This window comes from Dermacentor andersoni, chromosome 5 (assembly GCF_023375885.2).
Source record: "Dermacentor andersoni chromosome 5, qqDerAnde1_hic_scaffold, whole genome shotgun sequence".
Lineage (NCBI taxonomy): Eukaryota > Metazoa > Arthropoda > Arachnida > Ixodida > Ixodidae > Dermacentor > Dermacentor andersoni.
Genome location: NC_092818.1, coordinates 197,553,084 through 197,577,084, shown reverse-complemented (window position 1 = coordinate 197,577,084; position 24,001 = coordinate 197,553,084). Strand labels below are relative to the sequence as shown.

At 47.1% G+C, this 24,001-nt stretch overlaps 1 protein-coding gene across 3 annotated transcripts in view; it reads left to right on the top strand.

The window, feature by feature from the left end:
- Positions 1-11,953: 11,953 nt before the first annotated feature.
- The window catches only part of LOC126531827 (uncharacterized), a 38,280-nt gene continuing 26,232 nt past the window's right edge, over positions 11,954-24,001 (top strand). For 2 of the 3 annotated variants that reach the window (XM_055071502.2, XM_050179564.3), the window contains exons 1-4: positions 11,954-12,480; positions 13,378-13,550; positions 16,497-16,676; positions 19,221-19,334. In XM_055071502.2, coding sequence (XP_054927477.1) covers positions 12,183-12,480; positions 13,378-13,550; positions 16,497-16,676; positions 19,221-19,334 — 765 coding nt within the window. In that variant the 5' untranslated portion in view covers positions 11,954-12,182. The remainder of the gene's footprint in view (positions 12,481-13,377; positions 13,551-16,496; positions 16,677-19,220; positions 19,335-24,001) is intronic. The other variant, XM_050179565.3, reaches the window with a different exon arrangement.

The window sequence follows — 24,001 nt, the reverse complement described above, 5'->3', positions numbered from 1 at the left end:
TGGCAATCATAATATTGGCGTTGCCTTCTCTTTTGACGTAAACGGTTTGTTTTATTCCATCCCACATCGCGAATTGCTTGTTGCCTTCAAGTCACGTATCGATACGAGAGGTAAATCTGACTTTTCTGTTAGTCTGAGCGCTGATTATTCTGTGACTTTACTGTATGCTTGTCCGAATAGCACTTTTATCTTTTTTGACGACCAGCTGTTTTTCCAAAAGTCGGCATATGCATCAGTTCGTGCGTAGTACCTCTGTTTTTGTGACCTATTTTTTTCTGAAATGGACAGAACTCTTGACGACTGCTTTCGAAGGCACACGTTTTTAGCTATGTGGACGGTTTTTTATTTCTTGTCAACTGACACCTCTTTTAACTGATTATGATGCGATTCCGAAGGCATCAAATCTTTTTCGGCTTCACGACAATGGCCTGTCTTTCACACATTAGCTTCCGGCTTACTTGAACTCGATCCCTCAGCCACCTCCCCTCTTCCCCTTTTCAATAAAGTTTATCACCACCACCACTGCTTGACAACTAGCCTGCAGTGTCTAGAGTAAAATATGAAGCTTTTAAACAAACATGTTTGCTAGTGTTATTCACCGAATGCGAGAAAAAAGCTTTTGTCCTATGACTCCGTCCGCTCTAAGACTGTGAAAAAGAGGCATTGCAGCGATCAACTCAGAATTCGCACTTAGAGCATCGTGTATTCACCATCTAAAGATTAGCTTTGATAAACAGCTCCAGCGACCTTTAAAGCTTTCCTTGCTTGGTGCTGACGTCAATGGCGGAAACCTTGCTACAGGAGCTCAGAGAGAGCAAGATACCCGACAACGGCTTAGAATTCAAACGCAATACTCGAAAAAAAGAGCGGGAAGCGATGAAAAAGAGCCGAGTAAAAGGGCCATAAGAACGGCGTGCACTCAGCAGCCAAGGTCACGTAAACGAATGCTACAATAAATGTAGCGAGCTGAAAAGCCTGCCTTCTCACGTTCCACCCTGGGAAAATGAGCTCGTGGCAGGCACGGAGCCCTTGCCAGGTAAGGCGAACCGACGAATGCACTTGCACCAACGGCGAATCGGACATGTATGACTTCGAATGCCGAAGATCCTGCACTCCGCGTGTACGTGTACGTTGACAGTTCTTGGAGCCCCTGTACCTAAACGGCGGTGGTCGCGGATTGCTGCGAAAGCACGCTGTACGAGAGTGATGGACTGAAAACATGACCCAGTGACGACAGAACTGGAACTTCACACAATTTCGGAAGGCACTCATCTGGCTCGGTCAATCATCAACAGAGGATAAGTGCCTGTGCAGAAATATTATCCTCTACTAGGACAACACTGTAACAGTGCGCGATAAAAAGATACCTAATATAAAGGTTATAAGGATACGAAGGATGTAAAGGCACCACGGCCTACCGCATCAAGATCGTATGCAGGCGTATTTTAAAGAGCACAGAGAGCAAGAATGCCATAAAGTGTGTGCCAAACCCTGCTGAAAACCCCGACATCGAGCGGGCCCGCGAGCTGGTGAGCCGTGGTTCGACTTACTCGCAGCTCCGAACTGATCTGCTCATACCCGGATACTCAAGAGCAAGGTCCGGAAGAGGACCTCCACAAACGCCCCAGAGAACACCTTCTGGCTGCGATTCCCTATCTAAACGACCGTCTTCCTAGAGGACCCTCTCAGGAGCCCAAGTACTTATAAACAAGACAAGAGCAGGTTACGCCATGACAGACGACATCATCGCCTTATAGCAGTGGCGGCGACAGTGCGATGACCCCGACCGCGCGCAATCACCTTCGCAAGTAAAATGTTATGTAGGTTCATGGAAGGTAACTGCAAATGATCATCACCTCGTGTGGGGATGTGAAGGACTAAAGTAATTCCAGGATATGTACCGACCTAAGCAGGTGACATCGTTCAAGGACTAATTACGACCATGGGCCAACGTCGAACAGTCACTGAACTCACCATGAGCCGTACTTGGGGAACCAGGAACCATAAAGAGTGGGCCATACTTAGTCCTGTCCCATTTACTTACTTCCCCAAATGGGCCTATAGAACCATCATTTCGATAAATTATTATATTTCTCTCTCTTTTGAAGTGAAAATCCTGGACAGAAATAAAGATAAAACTGCGCGGAAACTGTGAACAGCATTTAACCTTAAAATCACAGGTCAAGATTGTGCCAACCAAACCTCAGTTTCTTTATGTAATGGCGAAATGAGATTCTTAAGTTCCTTGCACTGATACCTTCTTCTGCTCTTTGTAGCCGCTTCTTACCGCGCGTTCGCTGTTGTTATTGTAAACGAGGCATTGTTAGCTTCGCAAAAAAAAAGAGTTCTAAGTGCAGCGCCTGTCTCTCTGGCGGCTGTTCCATTTCGCTCGTTCTTCTTTTTTTCTAAAATTTTAGACTACAAGAGTGTGGCGTTACAGTAAACACCAACATACCCAAGAAAAGTTATATTGCTTGGCATGGCTGGCTTGGCAATGCGAAGTTTGCGTTTCATTGCCGGTCATGTGGGTGCAGCGTAAAATTCAATGAAGTCACCATCATTAAGAGACACGCAGTTCGGCGAGCACGCGAGGTGATCGTGTCCTTTACCATTCTCAAGCGCGGCCCTTCTTGCGTCAGTGTAGCATCTATTCAATTATCGGACAAAAAATGACCAACCCTTCCCCTGCTGGAAAAGGGGGTAAGCGAAGCTTGTCCTGCGTGCACCTGAACTTTGTCACTGTTGAGTTACCCACAGGTAACGGTGACGGATTGCTTTGGCCTTTCGCTCCCTCACCTTGGAATCTTCTCGTTGCTGTCGGATTGTCTGGGCTTGGGCGGCTCTAACGGCTGGATCTGCGTGCCGACGGCGAGGCCTTTGACGGTCGAGTTCCCGCCGCGCTCGTCGAACGCTGCCCGTTCCTCCGGCGAACGCACAACGTGTGGCCGTCCCATCCGTTCCATCGTGCGCAGTGCGCGCGAAACCCTTTCCTGGCCTTTCCCTCCCCGGTGGAAGCGAAACGGTTCTGATTGGTTGCGCGCGTAGCGTGAGCACGCGCCTATGCAGCTGGAATCCTTGCTATTGACTCATGCTCTGGCGCCGACGCAGCTGTCGACTCGTCAAACGACCCTTTCCCGCAGCTGCTCTGCTATGGGAGCAACAGGGTTTTTGCGTGACCACGACAACACCATTTGTGAGCCAATACAAGCTTCGCTTGAAAAAAAATCGAATATCCGGATGATTACCCCTCCCTCCCTCCACCATAAAAAAAGTTCACAAAAGCGGCTGCATATTCTTTCGGCAATGAACTATTCGAGGCGGGGATGGGGGTTCAGGAACTAATAAGACCTTTATTTACTCGTGTTGACTAACGAAGAAATATTTCGCTTCAGTTAACTATAACGCTGTGGTGTTTCGACTGTATCACATCCCTGGAGTGACATAATTGCGTCACCTTGACAGCCATCCTAGGCGACTTGCTGTGTTGAGCACGCTTATTTAGAATGCAAATACTGTGTTTGAGCCGTACTAACCTTTTTCATGACACAAAATTGCAAAATCAAATTCTAGGACCCTCCCACAAGCTTGGATAATCTAAAGCGAAACTTCAGCACAAGCTGTATGCCTGATCTTCACTACTTCATTGAGCACAGTAATTTGTACTACATTAAAAAATTTTAAACCTTGGATTGTAGAGCTGTCATTTGTGAGGAAGAAAAAGAAAAAAAGAAAGTTGGAAACATTTGTTGCAGCTGCATATCTATATCACTTTCTCTCGAAAATATACTTTTTTTCATGATCATCGTCATCATCACACCCTCTCTTTTTGTTTCCCTTCCCGATTATCCCAACACTTAGTAGCAGGCTCAACAGTAGCAACACAGTGGTTCGGAACGACATCTCAAATGTTCAAGACAAAGGCTTTCTTGCAAATTAACCACACTTCTCCGTATCGGGTATGTTTCTAGCTTCTTTTGTGGGCCGATTCCGGAGATAGTGAAATCTAAAAGTGTGCACCCATCCCGTAGATCTGGTACCGGTGGTATCGGCGCTCCCGGTAGTGTCGGAACCTATGGTACCATCGTGCGGTGCTGGTGGCATTGGTACCAGTAGTACCACCACGTGGTACGGGTGGTACCGGTGGTACATGTGGTATGCATTCTGGCATTCTTCCCTCGTGGCAGCCACCGTTTTGATATTGTTGTAGAGAAGCTGTGCCTCTGGTCGAAGAAGCAGACGCTGTCGTATGAGATGCTGCGGGTCTCTCGGAATAAAATATATGGTTCACACACCCCACTCTCACCCTCAACTCGCTCATCGACTTCAACTGTAAAAATAACTTAGCAAGGGAAAAGCTTGGGCCAGGTGATTTATCATCCTAAAATCCTTACAGCGCGAGACCATAGAGAATAAATACCACGGACAGCGCTGACTTCCGACTGAATACAAGATTACGCTTTCGTGCCGCAAATACTACGTGCCGCAGAGCTGGAATGGCCGCCTGCGGGAGCATAACAATAGTGTGATGCAAGGCGCAAAAGGGCACTTGGCAGTACACAACAGGAAGTGTGGTTGCGGACCGGCTGCGTAATTGCAGGCAAGAATGGCGCAAGAAATGGCGCAAGAGGGACGGCAGTACAGCAGCGATCATGTCGTTCAATCATGCCTAGATTATTCTGCAGATGGTGCCGCTACTGATGGCTACCGAAGGAGGAAGCGACGGACTTCCAGTGTTGCCTGATTAATGCCCGTGCCCCGTGCATAGGGGGCACGTTAAAGATTCCGTGGGGGTCAAAATTAATACGGAGTACCCCATTACGGCCTGCCTCAAAATCAAATCGAGGTTTCGGTACGTAACAGCCCAGAATTCAATTCAGTCTTGCTTGATTCATCGTTCCCAGGACACTACCACATCACCGACAGTAGCCCGTGGGAACGCCTAAACCGAGGCACGTCATCCGGCACAGTGGAAGCGACCCTTTTTGAACTCGTATTCAGTGGGAAGGGGCAGTGCAGCAGCGATTATGTCGTTCAGGCATGCCTGATTATCTTGCAGGTTGGATATTACATTCCTGTATCATATTCTCGCTCAAATAATGTTTTCCTTCTTATACTGTCGTTCCCTGTAATTATTTTCGGAATGTTTAGCGTTTCGTGGTCGCATTTCTCTATTCTACCTTCAGGGGACGTCGAGACCAATCCGGGACCATCAAAGGAACAGCTAATGCAACTAATCCTGGATAAGCAAACGCAGATGGAGGCGAAACTGTCAGGTATCGAGGGCAAGCTTGAATCTCTTCCTGAGCTAACCGCTAAGCTAACAACCCTTGAATGTACGGTCCAATGCTTTCAGCGTACAGTTGAACAGCAACAGCAAAGACTGACTGATATGAAAGACAGAGGTCGAAGAAATAGCCTTGTTGTTTTCGGCGTCCCCGAGGGCAATAACAAAATAAGAAAAGGTATTAAAAAAATGTGTTGGAAGAAATATTCTCTGATACCTTTGGCGTCACCGTGTCCTTGGTAAATTCACCGGATTGGTCAATTGAAGAAAAAGAATAGGACATAGGCCAGTAATTATGAGGCTCTATCAGTACAAAGAAAAAATATTTATATTCAATAATTGCAGCAAACAAAAAACTGATTTTAGTGTATCCGACGACTACTCACCTGAAACACTTAAATAAAGAAAGTTGCTTTGGCGCTCTGCGCAGGAGGTTAAAAACAATGCTGCCAAGGTAAAGCTAAACCGCGACAAACTTTATATGAACCGCCTTGCTTACACATGGAATTCGCGGGTTAAGATTGCAAGCAGTTATAACGATGCTTCCTCCTACCTTGCGTGACGTCAAAAGCCGTGTGAGATCACACTAATCAACGTTAATGCACGAAGCATTATGACAGTTTGGTATTACTACATGAACCTTATCTGACTGCTATTACTGAGACCTGGTTGTCTCCTGACGTAGCGGACGCCGATGTGTTTCCTCCTTCGTACAACGTACTTCGCAGGACGGGCAGACGAGGGGCGGTGGCGCTGCATTACTAATTAGAAGAACACTGAATTATGAGCCACTACTAAGCTCCCACGGATGTGAAAATGTGTGGTGCCGATTATTCATTAATGAAATACCGTTAATTGTTGGCGCTATTTACAGGCATCCAGGAATCTCATTGGAGGTATTTGATAAACTTGATGGCCACTTATCAAATGTCACGAACAGCAGAAGTAAAATAATTTAGTAAGGGATTTTAACCTACCTGGCATGGACTGGGGTGCTCGAATTCCAGGATATTTGATAAGCTGCATGCTGTAAGCATGTTCGAAACAATGTCGAAGTACGACTAATTACAGACTGGTTAACAGCCAACACGAGTTCAGGGGCCCCGTCAGTCACTACTTGGCTCACTGTTTTTATCCCAAGGATCCTTTCGGCATGAAAACAGCGTCGAACAAGGGATCTCGGACCGAAAACTTATCTTAACTACCCTGAAACTCAATAACAAGCGTTTGGTGCGCTACCCGATCACAAAAGTATACAATTTCTATGGTGCTGACGACACGTCCATTTTAGATTGCTTAGAGATAGCGCTTGACGCAATTCCTACAACAAATGATATCGAACAGCGTTGGAATTACTTCGAATCTACCGCACAAGATTGTTTATCGCGTTTCTTCCCCCAAAGAACAAAGCGCTTAGAAAAAAAGAACTAACCCGTGGGTAACGCGGAACATGTCCATCTCAAACGGCGACTGCGCCGTGCGCATAAGAATAAATTTCAACGTTGCCATTTGTTGGGCGTGTTGGTAAACTGACTTGGAAAGCATATTTAGCGCCAGCGAACAAGAACAGACGGGAGGCGCCACCACAATGCGCCACCGAGTCATTTTACCAACACGCCCAACATAGCGCATTGTGGTGTCGTCTTCCTTCTCTCCTTGTTCGTTGGCGCTAAAAATGCTTTCCAAGGCATAAGAATAAGCCAAGAAATACTGCAGTGACTGCAAACTTAAGTTCTCAGATGAGAAGTGAGCTAAACAAGGCTCGGATGTTATTTGTGACTAATACTTTATCCACATGTATGGCAACGTCACCGCAGAAGTTTTGGCGGCCCATGAGTGATTCCAAAAGTGCGGTAAAAAACGTACTATTGAAACGTGTAGTGAACCTCAACTGGGTAAAGAAGCATTTAACCTGTGCTTCACATCTGTTTTCATTCCATAAATTAAAAATGCTTCAGAGCTAACTAGACACTCGGGTGATAAAAGCAACCTCGGTATTTCAAAAGAAGGTATAATGGCACTGCTTCTCAAATTAGACACTGTTAAGAATGGCCCGCTGAGGTGCAAGTTTTGTCAACCAGTTGCGACAGCGGCGTCGACTTTTCCTGGAAAGCCACCGTCATACTCTAGCCAAACGGCGTCACTAAGTATACTGTGTACCAAGGACAATGTGCCGCGTCCGCCACTCTGCGTCGTGGCATTGCCGAAATGAGTTCGATGAACCAGGCTTTGCGACGGAACACGCCACCGCCGACCCGGTCTGCTGTGAGCAAGGGAGCTCCCGAGGGAACGTAGTTGCAGGCTTCTTCCCACGCACCGTTCCTGAAGTAAGCCCGGGTTTTGCGAAGACCGTCTGGCCTCGGTTGGGGACCGTGAACCTGTGCGGAAGTGTGTAGCCCTCTCGCAAAAAGGCGGCTCGTCTACTAGTCGAACGCTACCCTCACCTAGGGATCGAGGGAGGACCGAGTGTTTATAAACCGCTGCTGTGCGGCTGCTCAGGGTACTTTCTCTAGCAGTCATGCTAGACTGATGAACTGCAACGTCCTTATGTAGATACTGTAAATAAACCCATATTCCTCGTTCTCGATGAGAAGCAGTCCTTCCCTTCAACAACGTCCTCGGCGTGGATAAGTTGGACGACGGCATAAGCCAGATACCATCTAATTCATGCCCGACTCCAATCTTGACAACTGGTTACGAGCGGTGGGATTGACCTACCAATCCTCACAACACCAAGTAATCCCCAGGTCCAGATATGATACCGAATGAATGAAACGCTACTGTGACTGGGTATCAAAGTTGTTGGCTAAGATTTTGACTTGTCACTCCGCGAAGGAAAAGTATCATGCGACTGGCTACTAGCGAGAGTGGTGCCTGTCTTAAAAACAGGTAATAAGCTCCTTGTGGATAATTATCGTCCCATTTCAATAACTTGTACGGCATGTAAAATTCTGGAACGTGTGATTGCAAAGCACTTAGAATATATATAGAATATATAGAATATATAGAATATATAGAATATATGGAAAATAACGTGTTTTGCAGCAGACAACACGGATTTAGGAAGGGCTTGTCGACAGTAACCCAACTGTTTGAAACACTACATAGCTTTGCAACAGCCTTTAATTCCCGGCAGCAAATAGATTGAATAGACTTCTCAAATGCTTTCGACAGGGTGTGCCATGTCAAGCTGATTGAAAAACTATGTGACCTTGGTGTTGATTCTCAGGTAATTAAATGGGTTCAAGCTCACTGCAATACCTCTATCAATTTGTGGAAATATGTGGAAGCCATTCATCAACATTGCCCGTGTTGTCGGTGTGCCGCAGGGATCAGTTTTGGGACCTGTGCTAATTTTATTGTATATTAAGGTTATTGCAGTTGATGTCCATCCATTGGTTGACGTGAGATTGTTCGCGGATGGCTGCGTTTTGTTTTGTTGCGTGAGAAGTGTCGGTGACCAAATAATTTTGAATGAGTCTTTCAAAGCTATCAGCGACTGGTACCCGGCGTGGTTGCTTAGTGGCTATGGTGCTGGGCTGCTGAGCACGAGGTCGCGCAATTGAATACCGGGAACGGCGGCCGCATTTCGACGGGGACGAAATGCGAAAACACCGGTGTACTTATATTTAGGTGCACATTAAAGAACCCCAGCTGCTCCAAATTTCCGGAGTCCCTCAATACGGCGTGCCTCATAATCAGGTTCTGATACATAAAATCCCATAATTCAGTTTTTAATCAACGTCTGGTGTACTGCACGTGAGACGAAAATAATTTTCAAAGACTACCTGTATGAAAATTACAAATAACAAATTCCTCCTGCATTATTCATATACTATTAATGAGAAAGAAATCAAGCGTACAAAGCATGTAAAATATTTGGGAGTCACTATTAACGATAATTCGTGGTGGGACAAACGTATTGAGTACATTTACGGATCCGCCCGACGTAAGCTTTGTTTCCTAAAAAGAAGGCTACAGAAGGCTACTCCTTAGGTCAGACTCGCGGCATACAAAACTGTATTAACGCCAGCGCTAGACATGCAGGTATAATTTGGGACCCTAACAGTCGAACGGAAATGAGTTAATTGGAAAGAATCCAGAGGTTAGCGGCCAGGTTAATTTTTTTTCTTGCTACGACAGTAAACAGTCTGTGACTGCACTCCTTGACAGGACCGTTCTTACACCGTTGTCTCAACGAAGAAAAATAGCGCGGCTGAAATTCCCGTACGAGCGTTATAATAGGAACTTGAAAATCAATCCAGACGTATATCTACGATGTCCAATACGAGTATCAGCTCGTACCAATCACCCTCGTGCCATTCAGTCTTACACACCAAGGGTTGACAAATTCAAATGTTCATGTCTCATTCGAACTATTGGTGAATGGAGCAGACTCAACACCAATGTGTTCACAGGATGTCACTCAGCCGAACTGTTTCGCAGAGGCTGGAAATGCTCTTCGTGTAAATATCTCTGAAATATTTTTTTCTCCCGCTCTAAGAATAATAAATAAATAACCACTAGAGATAATTGATGCTGCCAAGGTGATGCTATGTGCTATGTGATGCTTAACACATTCATTGGCTGAGCGTCTGATTCGAGACATTGGCGCTACTCGTAGTATTTTGTCGAAAAAAAAAGCGTGTCTTGCAACTTCTGGACAAATCTACGTGAAATGCCAGTGTATTTCTTTGTATATGTGGGGAAAACAGGGGAAAGCGGGATATGGAAATTCAAGGCGATGAGCAAAACGAGAACAAGGTGAAAGCACGAGCCGGCGTTTCGACAAGTGCTTTCCTCGGCACGGTATATAGGGGTAGAGTTCGCCTAAAGGGGAGAAGGGGTAAAGCGGGTGGGTGCGGCAACGAGTGAAACTGTGTCAACGGCGAGGGCGTAGGATTGAGAATAAAGGAGTGCTGTGTACAAGGCCGGTGACAGAGCCGTCTGTCAGTCACATGTGAGTGGCCGTGTGTCTGTCGGCGTGTCAACGGCGTGCGGTCAACCTGTGCAACTTGTGGAATGGAACAACTTGTGGTCGTCGGCTATCTTATATGTGAAAGAGATAATAGAACGACGGAAAATGAGCGCTGAGGAAGACACACACGAACAGCCAGAAAGACACAGTACAGGCACTTATTGTCTTTCTCGGCTGTTCGTGTGTGTCTTCCTGTGCGCTTATTTCCCGTCGATCTGCAATGCACCATCTAGCCCGTCTGCAGGTGGAGATAATAGAAGGAGTGGCAGAAACTGGTGCTCGTGAAACAAATATAAACAAAAATATTGAGAGGAATAAATAAATAAATAAATAAATAAATAAATAAATAAATAAATAAAAGAAAAAAAGGCAGGAAGGCAGAAGAAAACAAAACAAAACGAAAAAAAACATTAAGCAACCAAACTAAGTATTAAGTGTTGTTGCTTATAGCTTGAAATTGAGCATAGCGAATAGATTCTAATGTACCCTTTGAAACGTTTATGCCTATTGGTTGCAATGTCTTGAACTTATGGATGAGGTATGATTCTCTGTATTTTCTTTCTCGTTCAGAACGGAAATTTGACTGTAAGATGTAGAGTTTAAGTTGATCAAAGTTATGACCTGGTTGGTTGAAATGCTCGGCGACGGCTTTAAAAACCTTTTTAGCTGTGTCCGCACGATGTCCGTCTAATCTGACGTTCATTGATTGTCCCGTTTCGCCGATATATTGTTTCTTACAGAAGGAACATTCAAACACATAAATGACATCGGAACTGTAGTGTAAGTAAAGCTATTTTTCACTTCATGTGTATAACTATTTGCTGGGCTTTTAATTTTAATGGCACTTTAAAGGTGCCTAAAGGTTCTGCGCCTGCGGCGACAACATGCTTTTGTGGCGACAACATGCTTCGCTGGTTGTCGCACGCATTCGATTTACCCCCTGTTCCCTTTAGAGAAAGCCTACCGATATATACTGTGCCGAGGAAAGCATATGTCGCCTCGAAAAAGACATGTCCACTTGTCGAAACGCCGGCTCGCGCTTTCACCTCGTTGTCATTTTGCTCATCGTTTTGTACATGTTGGGTAGATTATGTTTCGTTCATGAGAAAGAGATTTGTTGGTAGTGAGAACTCGCAATATTTCTCGCGAACCGCTGTTCAGATATCATATAGCAGCGATACTGATACCAAAGGCAGGGTGTAGTTGGTTGCCAAATATTCAAATCAAAGTCTGCAAGCGGATATCATCTTTAGAAACAAACGCAACCAACCGCTTGTATCGTTGTTTAAAAGCAGCCCGAAACCTTCGACCCGAAAATCCTACGCAAGAAACCTGGCCCGCTCGAAGGAAAAATGCAGTTCCCAGATGATATTCTGACATAAGTTTTCAGAAATGGCTGAGTTTGGGGAAACCAATCAATTTTTGTTATTATACATGACCTTGACCTAAGCAATGGCTATTCTAATAACCTTTAGCTCACTTTCCTGGTCTTGCGAACAAGGGTTGCACATCAAAACAAGTCCGTGGCGCCTTGAACATTCAGCATGGGCTGGACAAATGAAGGCAAAAATATACATCAAGCTCGTTTTTATAAAGAAAAAAAAAAGAGTAACGTAGGTATCAACAAACGCAAGACACCAAGATTGGGAACTGTAATCTTGCAATCGACTCGTCGAAGGTATCAGGCGGAACAAGTCACCGTGGTGTGCCCCATTGATGTGCGTATGCCTGCTGGGCGGGAGCGGCGCTTGATCGACATCTCGAAAGCGGCAACACCACCACCTTTGCTGAGCCGTATGTGTAGTTTTGTTTAAAATCATTGAATCGATTCGACACTTTTTCTTTGGTCATCTCCGGTGGAAATAGTTACTTGTTTTATTTGGAACCGAGTCCTACAGCGCGCTCGAGCCAATCGGGTGCATGCTGCTAAAAATAACGCGTAATCGCGTGCCTGCGAGACACTTCGTGACGAACACCGATTTGACCGTTGCCGCGGTAGAGTGTCGCCATGGGCTGTTCAGGCGCATCAGACGTGGCGTGCGGGCCTTTGCGGACGGGAAGGCCACTGCGGAGGTGGCGGCGATGGGCTGCGCAGCGCTGGCGGTGCCGTGTGGCGCTCGTCGCCGGCGGACCGGCCCCGCGGTCGACGTCGCCGTCGGCAGCGAAGTAAGAGCGGCTGTCGCGTTGCCTTCCGAGAAGAGGCTCATCCTTGTCTTTGGTGAGCGAGCTTGGGCAGTTTATACTGACGCTTGCTACTGCAATCATTTATTACCGCTAGATCGCTATGCGGCCAAATTTGACTGATCTCGAATTGTTCACTTCCAGAAAAAAAAAAAAAAAAAAAACGCGGACACGATTGAAACTATAGAAGTGTTTTTCATGTAAAAATTCGTAGGCAGACTGCTTCAGAAGTATACCGTCGTAATATAAGCCCGTCTGCAGGTGTAGATGTTGCAAATTCTTCATACGTGAAAATGTTGAATGTATGCGGTATGAGCACAGAACGTATAATTTATTTGCGCATACGATACCGCTGTTTGAGTTGGCAATGTAAGGCGGTCTTCGAATGGTCTCGAAATTAGAAACATTTGGTACAGGCTTGCTCACTGCGCCGCTGCACGGAACATCGGGACCTTTATGATTCAACATTTTTGTGATAACACAAACACGGACGTCCCGCTCCCCATGGAAATACTAATAACGTTATTGTACGCGCAATTCTCTCTACGCTTCCACTCTCGGCAATTCCCAGTTGCCGTGATTAAACGAGGCTGTATATAGTTTGTAAATGCGGTTTCTAAATGTATAAAGGGAAATTCGAAAGCAATGTTAACGTTTAGAACGTGTATGCGAATTCAAGATAACGTACGAGAGAGTGATTCAACAAGGTGATTGCTAGAGTTGGTTGGTAGCGCATTTTTGTACACGCGTGATTCATCCATACTTTAGGTCTTGCTTCTAGGTGACGTAAACGTGTGCGATAAAATATTGATACATATTTATATCGACCGCCCACTAACGCGAATTAAACACTTATTTAATTCGCACTTCGTACAGCGTTGTCTTAGTCGCCTCACGTTTGCTGCCGACGCTCGCCCATCTTGCCATTGCGCAGGAGGCCCCGGCTCCCGCAAAGGCCAAATAGTGAACGACTTGGCGAACTGCTTCGGCTTCGAGATGGTCAGTGCCGAGAGGCTGGTTCTGGCATACTTTGCCCGCCACCTGCACTTGGACGAGGAGACATCGGGGCCCGTAGAATCGACTCAGCACGTCGAGGAAATGCTAAAGGTACGTGCTCGAGCACATGAGCGACATTGATTTCTACCGGTTGCAAGTTTATGTTTATGTAATTTCGAAACTGCTTCCCGCGCGCCACCACGGCTGTAAAAAGTACATTTGTTGTCTTCGCGAAAAAATATTACCGGTTCCCCAAAGACAAAACCACATCACAGGTATTTCCGATGTATTGACAGCGTCGCGTAATCCGGCGCCGGCGCATCCTGCTTAGGCTGCGCGGTGATCTCGGGCGAGAAGTGCTCTGAATCGGACGCTTCGGGGCAGCCAAGTGCGCTTGGATAACAGCGTGACTATTAGGTGGCGTATGATCAGCGCACTGACGCTGCGTTTCGTCATTGCGAAATTACCGCGCTAATAAGCTCAACTCAGTAGCCGCATAACTCTATAGATGAGTACGTGCCGTTAATTTGATCTCGGATAATTCAACTTTCTGCTTAATTACAACTCAGTAAAAAGCGCCGCTGAGAAACCACGCATTGCTATGAAAAAAAAAAAAAAAAAAAACTCGTTCAGTTTGAATTGAAAGCATGCCGTTTCGGTTAGCTCGATCCACACCGACCCCTCCGGCGTCCCCTCAGCCGCGTAGCGATTGCTATAAGATTGAAAACACAAGAAATTCAGCAGAAGATGCTACTGTTTATATAGGCGTGAATCTGTTTTATATAAATTTATTTTTAACTTATATTTGCCGACGCTCCTACTGCTTGTGAAGCAACCCGTTACCGCACCCCGTGACAATTTACAAAGACATCACCCAAATGTACAGAGGCGGCAGATGCTTCCCCGTCCGCATCCGCAACTCAGCCGAAGGCAGCAAACGATCGTGCGACGCGCGCAAGCGGGGTCGCTAGCGCATCCCATGCTCTTGCACAAGATGTTCCCAGCAGAGCATGACACTTCATGCCCGTTTTGCAGACGATCGGAAGGCACTCTAGCACGCATCCTTGCAGAGTGCACTAAGCATTCACATAGACTTTACCTAATTGTTAGCCTAAGACGTTTCGACGGCTTGCGCTGCTACTTCGTGCACCAACAAAGAGCAGACAAGAGATAAGAGAAATTCGGCGCGCCTCGTACGCACGCTGCTCTTCAGGAGTCTTCACTGTATACGTGACCTTCCCATAGCACTGTCACAGTACAAATCACTCGCTAGGGGGGTTCTTCTTTTACACATGAAAGTGTAGTTACGTTCCTCCCTGCTTCATATGCTACATCAAGTTGCCGTCGCCGTGACAGTTTGCTCAACACTAATCTTTACCTAGAAACATATGCGGGGAGCGCTACGTGCTTCGCATTGCATGTAGGCACAGGTGCGCCTTATCATCAATTGTGTGGTTCGGATGCTTGTTTTGAGCTTGTTCTTTATTGAAACGTATGCTGTTCTGTATATTGTAAGCGTGATTCCAAAGAAACGTGTGTACTGTTCGATTCACTTTGCTCAGTGAGTGAGTGTAGCCTCTGCCTTAAGGGGGTATGAGCCATTGCATTTGGGAGTATGAGCCACGTCGACGTTACGCCATGAGAAAATCCCGAGGTCCTAGCCATAGACAGCTTCGCTGTAAAAAAAAAAAATCATCAACGATTACGATACTCCCTAACGCGAAATTTGAGCGCAGCTCTCTACGTGTTTTCATTTCGTCATATATTGGCTGGCGCAGACAATCTGTCTCGTGCGGCACATTGCAAATGGAATGAAGAGTGGCGCGACTGCTTCGCCAATCGGCAGATCGCGAGAAGCAGCCCGTGGGTGACGCGTGGGCGCGATTCACAACAGCCGCCGCAGCCAGACCTCCGCTCATGCCGTGCTTTGTTTCCATATATGGTATCGCTGAACAAACGACGCACGCTACTTTGGCGCCATCTCGTAGCTGTCGTCTCCGCAGAGCCCGTCTTGTGCGGTACTGCAATTTTCTTCTCACGCTTTCGCCGTAACCTCCTCCTTCGTCTTGCTCCTCGCGCTCTCTTCACTACGCAGTCTTCCATCTTCCCGTTGCGCCTTCGCTCTTTCATGCTTCGCTGTGCTCGTTCGCTCGTTCGCTCGCCGACGTAGGACGTGGAAGCCGACGCCGGCAAAAAATGCAGAAACGGGCGCCTAAGAGCTGCGCTCTAAAAGTTTAAAAGCATGGTGCAAGATACGATCCCAAAAGTCACGATGTTCAGTCGTCACGCCTCTGACAACCTAACACCGCAGGCGTTATAATTGTATCTGGCACCGCGTTTTCTTAATCTTTGGTTTCGTTGAGCAGCCTGGCTAACGTTAGCTGGGACATATGGTAGATTAAAAATGCGTTTTTATAGATTGGGTTGACTTGAGCTCGCGGTGCTGATGCGTGCCACATGTGCTCCGCACTTCCGGAGCACAGGTGTTCCTTACACATATATCACCGCGACTGTTAGAGCAGTGAATTCAACACCATAGGGAGTCATTAGGGAGAGCGAGTGATTAACTTGTGTCTGAAACTAAGCGAAAATGCATTGAATGAGTTTATTAGCAAGACATAAATATTTGAAGAGCATGTAACGCAAAGGCACTATTTCTAAAGAAAGCTTTCTTTGCTGCGAAACTGATCTATTTCAAACGCTTAATGCACGTGCAGTTTTATGCGCAATTTTTAAGGGAATGCATTGGTTATTTGTGATAAAATTTTCTAGGTATGAGGAGGTGTGACATATGCCCACGTTTATATCACTAAATGTGGTATGTGTCTTGGTTTTCACTATAGTTAGCGCTTCCCATATTTACTCATTCTCCGTCCTGGTGCTTTTCTTTATAAGCATCTAAGCATGTTACAAGTGCATGAGTTAGACATCACCATGCAGCCGGTCGTCAGTTGCAGGTGCACCCGAAAAGAACAGCATATGATTCACGTGTAGTACCTCCCATATAGAATAGAACTTTCGAAAATGCTCCTTGCACGAATTTCGCTGACTATCCAGGGTGACCCGAATCTTGTGAGCTTGTGGCTTCTACTGGAACTGCTGGGCCAGGAATTAGATTCGCGCTGGCAACCAGGCACTGTGTTCCTGGCCGATCCGGTGCCAAACCTTCGATACATGCTGCCCAGCAAAAGCCAATTGCGACGCTGCCAACGTGACATCCAGCTCTTCGAGAAACAGGCACGTGTGACGGCGTGCATTGGCGTGTCTTGCCTGATACCCCAGTTGGTGGCACACAACCCCGAAAGCATGTTGCCTCCTTGATTTCATTCATGTGGCAGTAATGCTAGTTTTGAATGCGAAAGCATTATATGCCCCATTACGTGAAAATCCGTCGTAGTCGGCGTGACCGAAAGATGGTACCAAAAATGGTCGACGGCGCAAAGCGTAAAAATACGTCAGAAAATGCTCGGATTGTCGTCAATTTTCTCAGGGAGGTTGCTGTAAACAAAGTAAATTATTGACTTTGAAAAGAAAATTCGGCACGTTTCTGTCTTGGTGGGAATCGAGCTCGGGTCTCTGGGGTGCGAGACGAGCACGCTTTCCCGACACCATGGCGGCTCCATGGTTGTGTCCGACTAATGGTGTGCCTAGTGCGTGCGTCATTGCCACGTCACGTCGCACTGACTAAGGGTGTGGCCTAGTGCGCGCGTCCTTGGGCATATCATGGTGCAGCCAATGGGAAGAACGTGGCGCCACGTCATCAGTGTATAAAATGCGCGCGTTCATGACGTTCGGAGGTCTACAAACGATATAATGCTTTCGCATTGCCACATGTAAGCGGTCTTAACTATATCTGCCAAATGTTTTGTTTGCTGCATACTTTTGTGTGTCTGTTAAGGAAGTAATGATCGAGAAGAAGAGGAATCGAGGTGCTTGAATTTTCATTCAACCAGTCAAACCTTTCTTTCAATTTTTAAAGGGACAAAAAAACAACCGTTGTTAAAATAAAAAGCAACTCTTGTCGACCATTTGAGAGGCCTCATCAACCTATTGCAACAGGAGCGACGCCGTGTAACTTCTCGAAACTTGCCGCCAGTGCAGGGAGCTTAAACCGCACCTTATACATGGTATGATGCAGGGTGTGGGCTCGGCTCCCGCCAGGGTTAAGTTGTTTTCTCGCTTATTTTTATTTCGATTTATTTCTCGCATATATGCCTTCCTTGGCTTGATTTTCTGTTACTGCTCCGTATTCTGCCCGACCTTCCACGACGTTACTGCACCATTCTAGTCCGTCTATGGCTTGGAGTCGCATGTTCAAATGCGTACTCTTTCTTATCGGAATGGCCAACAGCCCGCTTTGTGACTTTTGCGGGTGCAATGAAACAATCGCGCACCTTTTTTGTGAGTGCCCTCGTTTCAACCCGAAAAGAGCAATCCTCTCAGCCACCCTAGACAAACTGGGCAAGCGCCCAATAACATAAAACAACATCCTTGGAAACTGGCCTACGCGAACATCAGCGCGATCCGCTATGAAGGCGCTGTTGCGGTACTTAAAAGACACGGGGCTTTCTGACAAATTGTGAATGTACATTTTGTGGCGTAGGATTGTACGGTGACACTGCGTAGCACTAGGAACGCCTTCGCAGACTGCATGACAGTGCCCACACACAGAAACAGTTAGTCTGTATCGTGTGTACGTGTGTGTTTATGTTGTGTCACTTATGTTGTTGTTTTGTTGTGTCACGATCCACCCGGGTTCGTGAACAAGGGAGGGCTTGAGGCACCCTCCGTTAGACGGACGCTCCGCAGCGTGGTGGTGTTGAATGATGACTGACCCCGAGCAGCCGTGCTCGTCGGTGTTTATTGCGGTGGGGTGACCAATGTTGCCTGCCGAGCTTGGCAGGCCACCGAGCCTGGCGGCGAACGAACATTATGCCTGAGGGGGAGTCACATGCTTGCTGCATGTTGTTGGGATTTTTTTCAGTTTTTTGCTTTTCTCTATCTCACCTATCGCATCCCCTTGCCCCTCCCCCAGTACAGGGTGGCCAACCGGAGATAATCTCGGGTTGACCTCCCTGTCTTTCCTTTGCCTTTATCTCTCTGTTTCTCTCTCTCTTTCTCCAGTGTACCTCGACGCAAGTACATTTATTGTGATGCAGGGCGTGTGTCCTCTCACAGATTTTCCGTTCTGTTCGAACATTCTTGAGTTCTTGAACGGCCGCTAAAGAATCAGTGAATATCTCCCAGCGTCTCAGTTTAGGCAGCCTATAGAGGTAACATCCTGCACAGCGTCGTGGATGGCTTGAAGTGCCTTTACTAAAGCGCTGGCCTCTGTAGATATGTAACGCTGGCAATTTCTGATGAAATCGTGCGTAGGGCTAAGAAATGATGTCCCTTCGCCGTCTGCTAAGGTAGCAGCATCCGTATAGACGCGGCAGGAATCAGCCCATTCTGGGTTGATGATGATACGTTTACCGGGGACATCTCTATCGCTACTTCGAAACTTTTTTTTTTTTTTTTTTTGTATTGACGACGGGGAAATTTTAAAGGAAGCGTTGGCTCGGGCTGATTGCCCATTCGAAGGCCATGTTGACATTGTGAATGCAGCGCAGCGACAGCTAAGACAAGTTGCTTCTTTTAGATCGCGCGCTATTTCACGCCCAACACGAATTTTATCACTGTGCGGTAAAATAAACATGATATTCTGAGTATGTGCTTTGTAAAGTCGGGCGGGATTTTGGGTAATCGGTGCATTGAGACCTCTGTGCATGCATTGTGCAGTGGCCGTGCCTGTTCGCTCTGAGTCTGTGTGTTCCGGAGACCCGGCTGCGCCCACCTGCCTCTCATTCCCGTGCGCCCAAGCTAGGTGACGAGAAGGACGTCGCAAGGACAAAGGTCAAGAAGGGTCACATTGGCTCCTTGCATCCCCGCTGTCTTTCGGGCACAGATTGCAGGAGACGTACCTGATTATAGTGGCCTTGTGGACATGCCTCCTTCAAAGGAAAAATCGAGTGCATGCGCGGGCGTGTAGATGAAAAGCTAGAAACGGCAATACGATATTCTTGCAAACGGCCCAAAGCAGCAGTCGCTCTGCCTATAAGCTCCCTCCCCCCATCTCATCTCCCATTTTCCCCAGCCGCGTGACAGTTCAGGTGCCCGCGCAAACACGAGACAGTTACGATGCCCACGGCCTTTTTCTTCGCACTCAGCAAACAATAAACATTTGTATACTTCGAACGTCTGGACATTACCGCCTATGGTCTGGCTTAACGCAAGCGCAATGAATAAAACAATCTCGTAACCAGTGAATAAACCAACATTGTAATAATTGCACTTAGTAGGGGCTTAAAAACGCCGAGTCTTTTACTCGTTGTATCCGTCTGTGCTCCCGTGCATTGCTGCCTGTTTCTGAATTGTGACGAAATCCAGGCAAGGTGGCACACGCTTGTTCCCCTCACCGCTGCTTTTGGGGGCTTTTCATAGAGCATGCCTTTATTGCGCCTTGTGGAGTGAGTTGGTGTGCGTTGCACAGGTTATCTTCGGCGCAACACAAACGAACACAAAGACGATGACAAGACAGTGCACATTGTGTTGTCTTTCTATTCGTCCTTGTAGCTAATACGAGCATACCTTCATTCGCCTTTTCCATGTATTCGCTTTTGTCAGAAACCCAGAACGAGTTCATGTAAATGAAACGTGCATTACATCAAAGCAGGTCATACCATAGGCGGACAATTTTCATTTTTCCGGGGGGGGGGGGGTAGGTGGGGCCCGAACCCCCATATGTATATATATATATATATATATATATATATATATATATATACATATATATATGTTAGTCATATCATGAGAAGTCAACAAACACTGACACCAAGGACAACATAGGGGAAATTACTTGTTCTTAATAAATGGAATGAAGAAACGATGAATTAATGGAAATTAAAGTGGATGAAAAAACAACTTGTCGCAGGTGGGAACCGAACCCACAACCTTCGTTGACAGCTTCGTGTGACCTCGAAGAATTGTGCACTGAAGTGACGGCCTTATACGAGAATTTACAAGACCTCATAGTAGGAGACAGCTTAATTTACAGTCTGAGTCCTCTCCCACCACCAAGAATCTGGCGTCTCTCGGTGGTGGAATCTTCCTTCTTGTAATTGTCTTATACTTAGCTATGACTAATGCTCCTTCGCCTTCCCGGCGAAACTGCAGCCTCTCTATATGCTTTTTTCTTCTTCTGCGGGTCCGAAAATAAGCGCGCCTGCGCATGACTACTGTTGATTCCGACTTCAAGTGAATCCTGCTTGGCCTCATTTCGGTTACTGAGTGAATTATACAGGGTGCCCCAACTATCATGCACCAAGACTTAAAAAAAGAGCAGTTACTCGAAGAAAACTTAGTGCACATTGTTTCCAGTACAGCGGAGTATCCGCCAGTAATTCTTTCGTTCTTTAAATTTAATTAAACAATGGGAATTAATTATCTAATTCAAGAAGTACTGCCCTAATTATGTAAGTGTCAACGAGGCATATGTGGGGACCCACAAATGGCATCTAACTGGTGTGTTTTCAGCGACGAATTTTTTTCTGACTGGCAAACAAACCTCGCGAAATATGAAAATACCACGTGACTGCGCCCCCCCCCCCCCCCACCGCATCGTAAAGCAGCGCCCTCAAATAAGTTGATGGAGAGCAACCATTTAGCCTGTCTCAAGCCCACAGCGCATCACGCTGATAACGGTACGGAAGGAGCACCAACGGCAGGTTTCCCGGCTTTGCAGCTATTCCTTCTTCTCTACGTCATGCTTACTATCCGTCTCTCAAGGCCGACTGATCACATTGATAAAATATCCCCTTGATATTTCTCTAGCGCCGGTCCCCTAGCGCCGGTCTGACCACGCACGAAATGCGAAAAGCAATGTGCTAGGCATAGCATGTTTCAAAAGCCTGGCTTTGCTCGCACCGTATCGACAGAGTGCGACAGAGGCGAGAAATTTGCTTCCGATCAAAGCCAAATTAAAGTGACGGTTTTAGTTTTCGTGAGAATGCATACGTGTTGAAAAAACACGCACACACGCGCACACACACACACACACACACACACACACACACACACACACACACACACACACACACACACACACACACACACACACACACACACACACACACACACACGCACACGCACACGCACACGCACACGCACACGCACGCACGCGCACGCGCAGACACACAAAAACAAAAAAAAAACGCTTCGCAGTTCTTTGGAGGACGACGCGACGACAGTAAAAAAAACATGGTTGTTTCACTAGTACACTTCACCGTGTAAAACACGGCATGAGGCGGACGACATGTACAGTCTCTGCGCGTGGTAAACGGCGCTTGGGCGATGGCAGGTCTCCGTCTGGAATCACTTCATAGTTCACGTCGCTTACACGCCTTAGTACTGTGTATGGTCCGAAGTACTTGCTCAGGAGTTTCGCGCTGAGACCTCGCCGTCTAATGGGTGTCCAAACCCAAACTTGGTCACCAAGCTCATAGGTAACTTGTCGATGGTGGAGATTATACTTTATTGCATCTGTACACTGCTGCTGTCTTATGTGCACACGGGCCAGTTGACGCGCTTCCTCGGCGCGCTGAATGTACTCCTCGACGTCAGGAGCTAACTGGTCGAGCTGGTCGGTATCTTCATATGGAATCATGGCGTCTAGCATAGTTTGGGCATCTCGACCATAAACGAGGCGGAATGGCGTGAAGCGTGTAGTTTCCTGCGTGGCAGCGTTGTACGCAAACGTTACCTACGGTAGGATTTCGTCCCACGTTTTGTGCTGCACATCTACGTACATAGCGATCATGTCTGCCAGTGTTTTGTTTAGTCTTTCTGTCAAGCCGTTAGTCAGAGGGTGGCATGCAGTGGCCTTTCGATGACTCGTGTAACTCAGCTTGAAGATGTTGTCCAGAAGCTTCGCCGTAAATGCCGTCCCTCGGTCAGTGTTGCTGAATGACGGTGCGTCATGCCGAAGCACAATGTGATGCATAAAAAACTGGGCAACTTCAGATGCTGTCCCGCGTGGTAGTGCCTTCGTCTCAGCGTAACGCGTCAAGTAGTCATTTGCGACAATGATCCACTTATTGCCGGAGGAAGCCAAGGGAAATGGTCCAAGAAGGTCCATTCCAACTTGATCAAACGGGGTACGCGGAGGGTCGATGGGTTGTAGACGGCCTGCAGGCTTGAAGGGTGGTGACTTACGGCGCTGGCATTCACGGCATCCTTTCACGTAGCGTTTGAAGCAAGCAGTCAGTCTAGGCCAGTAGTATAGTTGCCGTACCCTGTCCAGAGTCCTTGAGTGGCCCAAGTGACCAGATGTCGGCTCGTCGTGGCAGGCTAGTAGGATGTCGTCGCGAAGGGCTTGAGGTACTACTAGAAGATGTGGTTTGTCGCCGGCACCTGTGTTTCTTTTGTATAAGATGCTCCCTCGTAGGCAAAATGACTACAACCGTCGCGAAATAGGGTGAGGAATGGACGCGATGCCGCCTTCTAAGTGATCGATGATGGGTCTTAACTCAGCGTCCGATCGCTGTTTAGCGAGCAGATCTGGCCCGCTGAGGGCTCCCAGAAAGGCGCTGTCGTCTTCCTCGTCAGGATTCTGAGATTCAACAGGTGCTCGTGATAACGTGTCAGCATCTTCGTGTTTTCTGCCTGACTTGTAAACGATGGTGATGTCAAATTCCTGGAGTCGCAGACTCCAACGTGCCAATCGTCCAGAAGGGTCTCGGAGGTTGGTCAACCAGCACAAAGCGTGATGGTCGGTCACAACTTTAAATGGCCGCCCGTAGAGATACCGCCTATACTTTGCGGTAGCCCAAATAACCGCGAGGCACTCCTTCTCTGTGGTGGAATAATTGGACTCTGCGCGTGACAGAATGCGGCTCGCGTAGGCGATAACTCGTTCAGTCCCGTCTTGCCGTTGCCCCAGGATAGCTCCGAGACCGATATTGCTGGCGTCAGTGCGTACTTCTGTGTCAGCATCCTCATCAAAATGACCGAGCACGGGAGGAGAAGACAATCGACGTTGTAGCTTCGTAAAGGCGGTCTGTTGTTCATCAGTCCAGAGGAATGGCGTATCGTCACGCGTAAGGTGAAATAGCGAATCTGCAATCTTCGAAAAATTTTCAATGAAGCGTCGATAATATGCACACAAGCCCAAAAATCGTCAGACACTTTTCTTATCGGTTGGAGCGAGAAAAGCTGCTACGGCAGCAGTCTTCTCGGGATCGGGCCGAACACCTGCCGCGCTTACGACGTGACCAAGGAACTCCAGTTCCTCGTAACCGAAATGGCATTTTTCTGGCTTGAGTGTAAGGTCAGCCGATCGAATGGCTTCGAGTACATTCCGAAGGCGTCGCAGGTGCTCGTCAAAAGTTTCCGAAAAGACAACGACATCATCGAGATAGACGAGGCAGCTTTTCCATTTGAGGTCAGCGAGAACGGTATCCATCATTCGCTGGAATGTGGCTGGAGCGGAACAGAGGCCGAAAGGGAGTACTCTAAATTCGTAA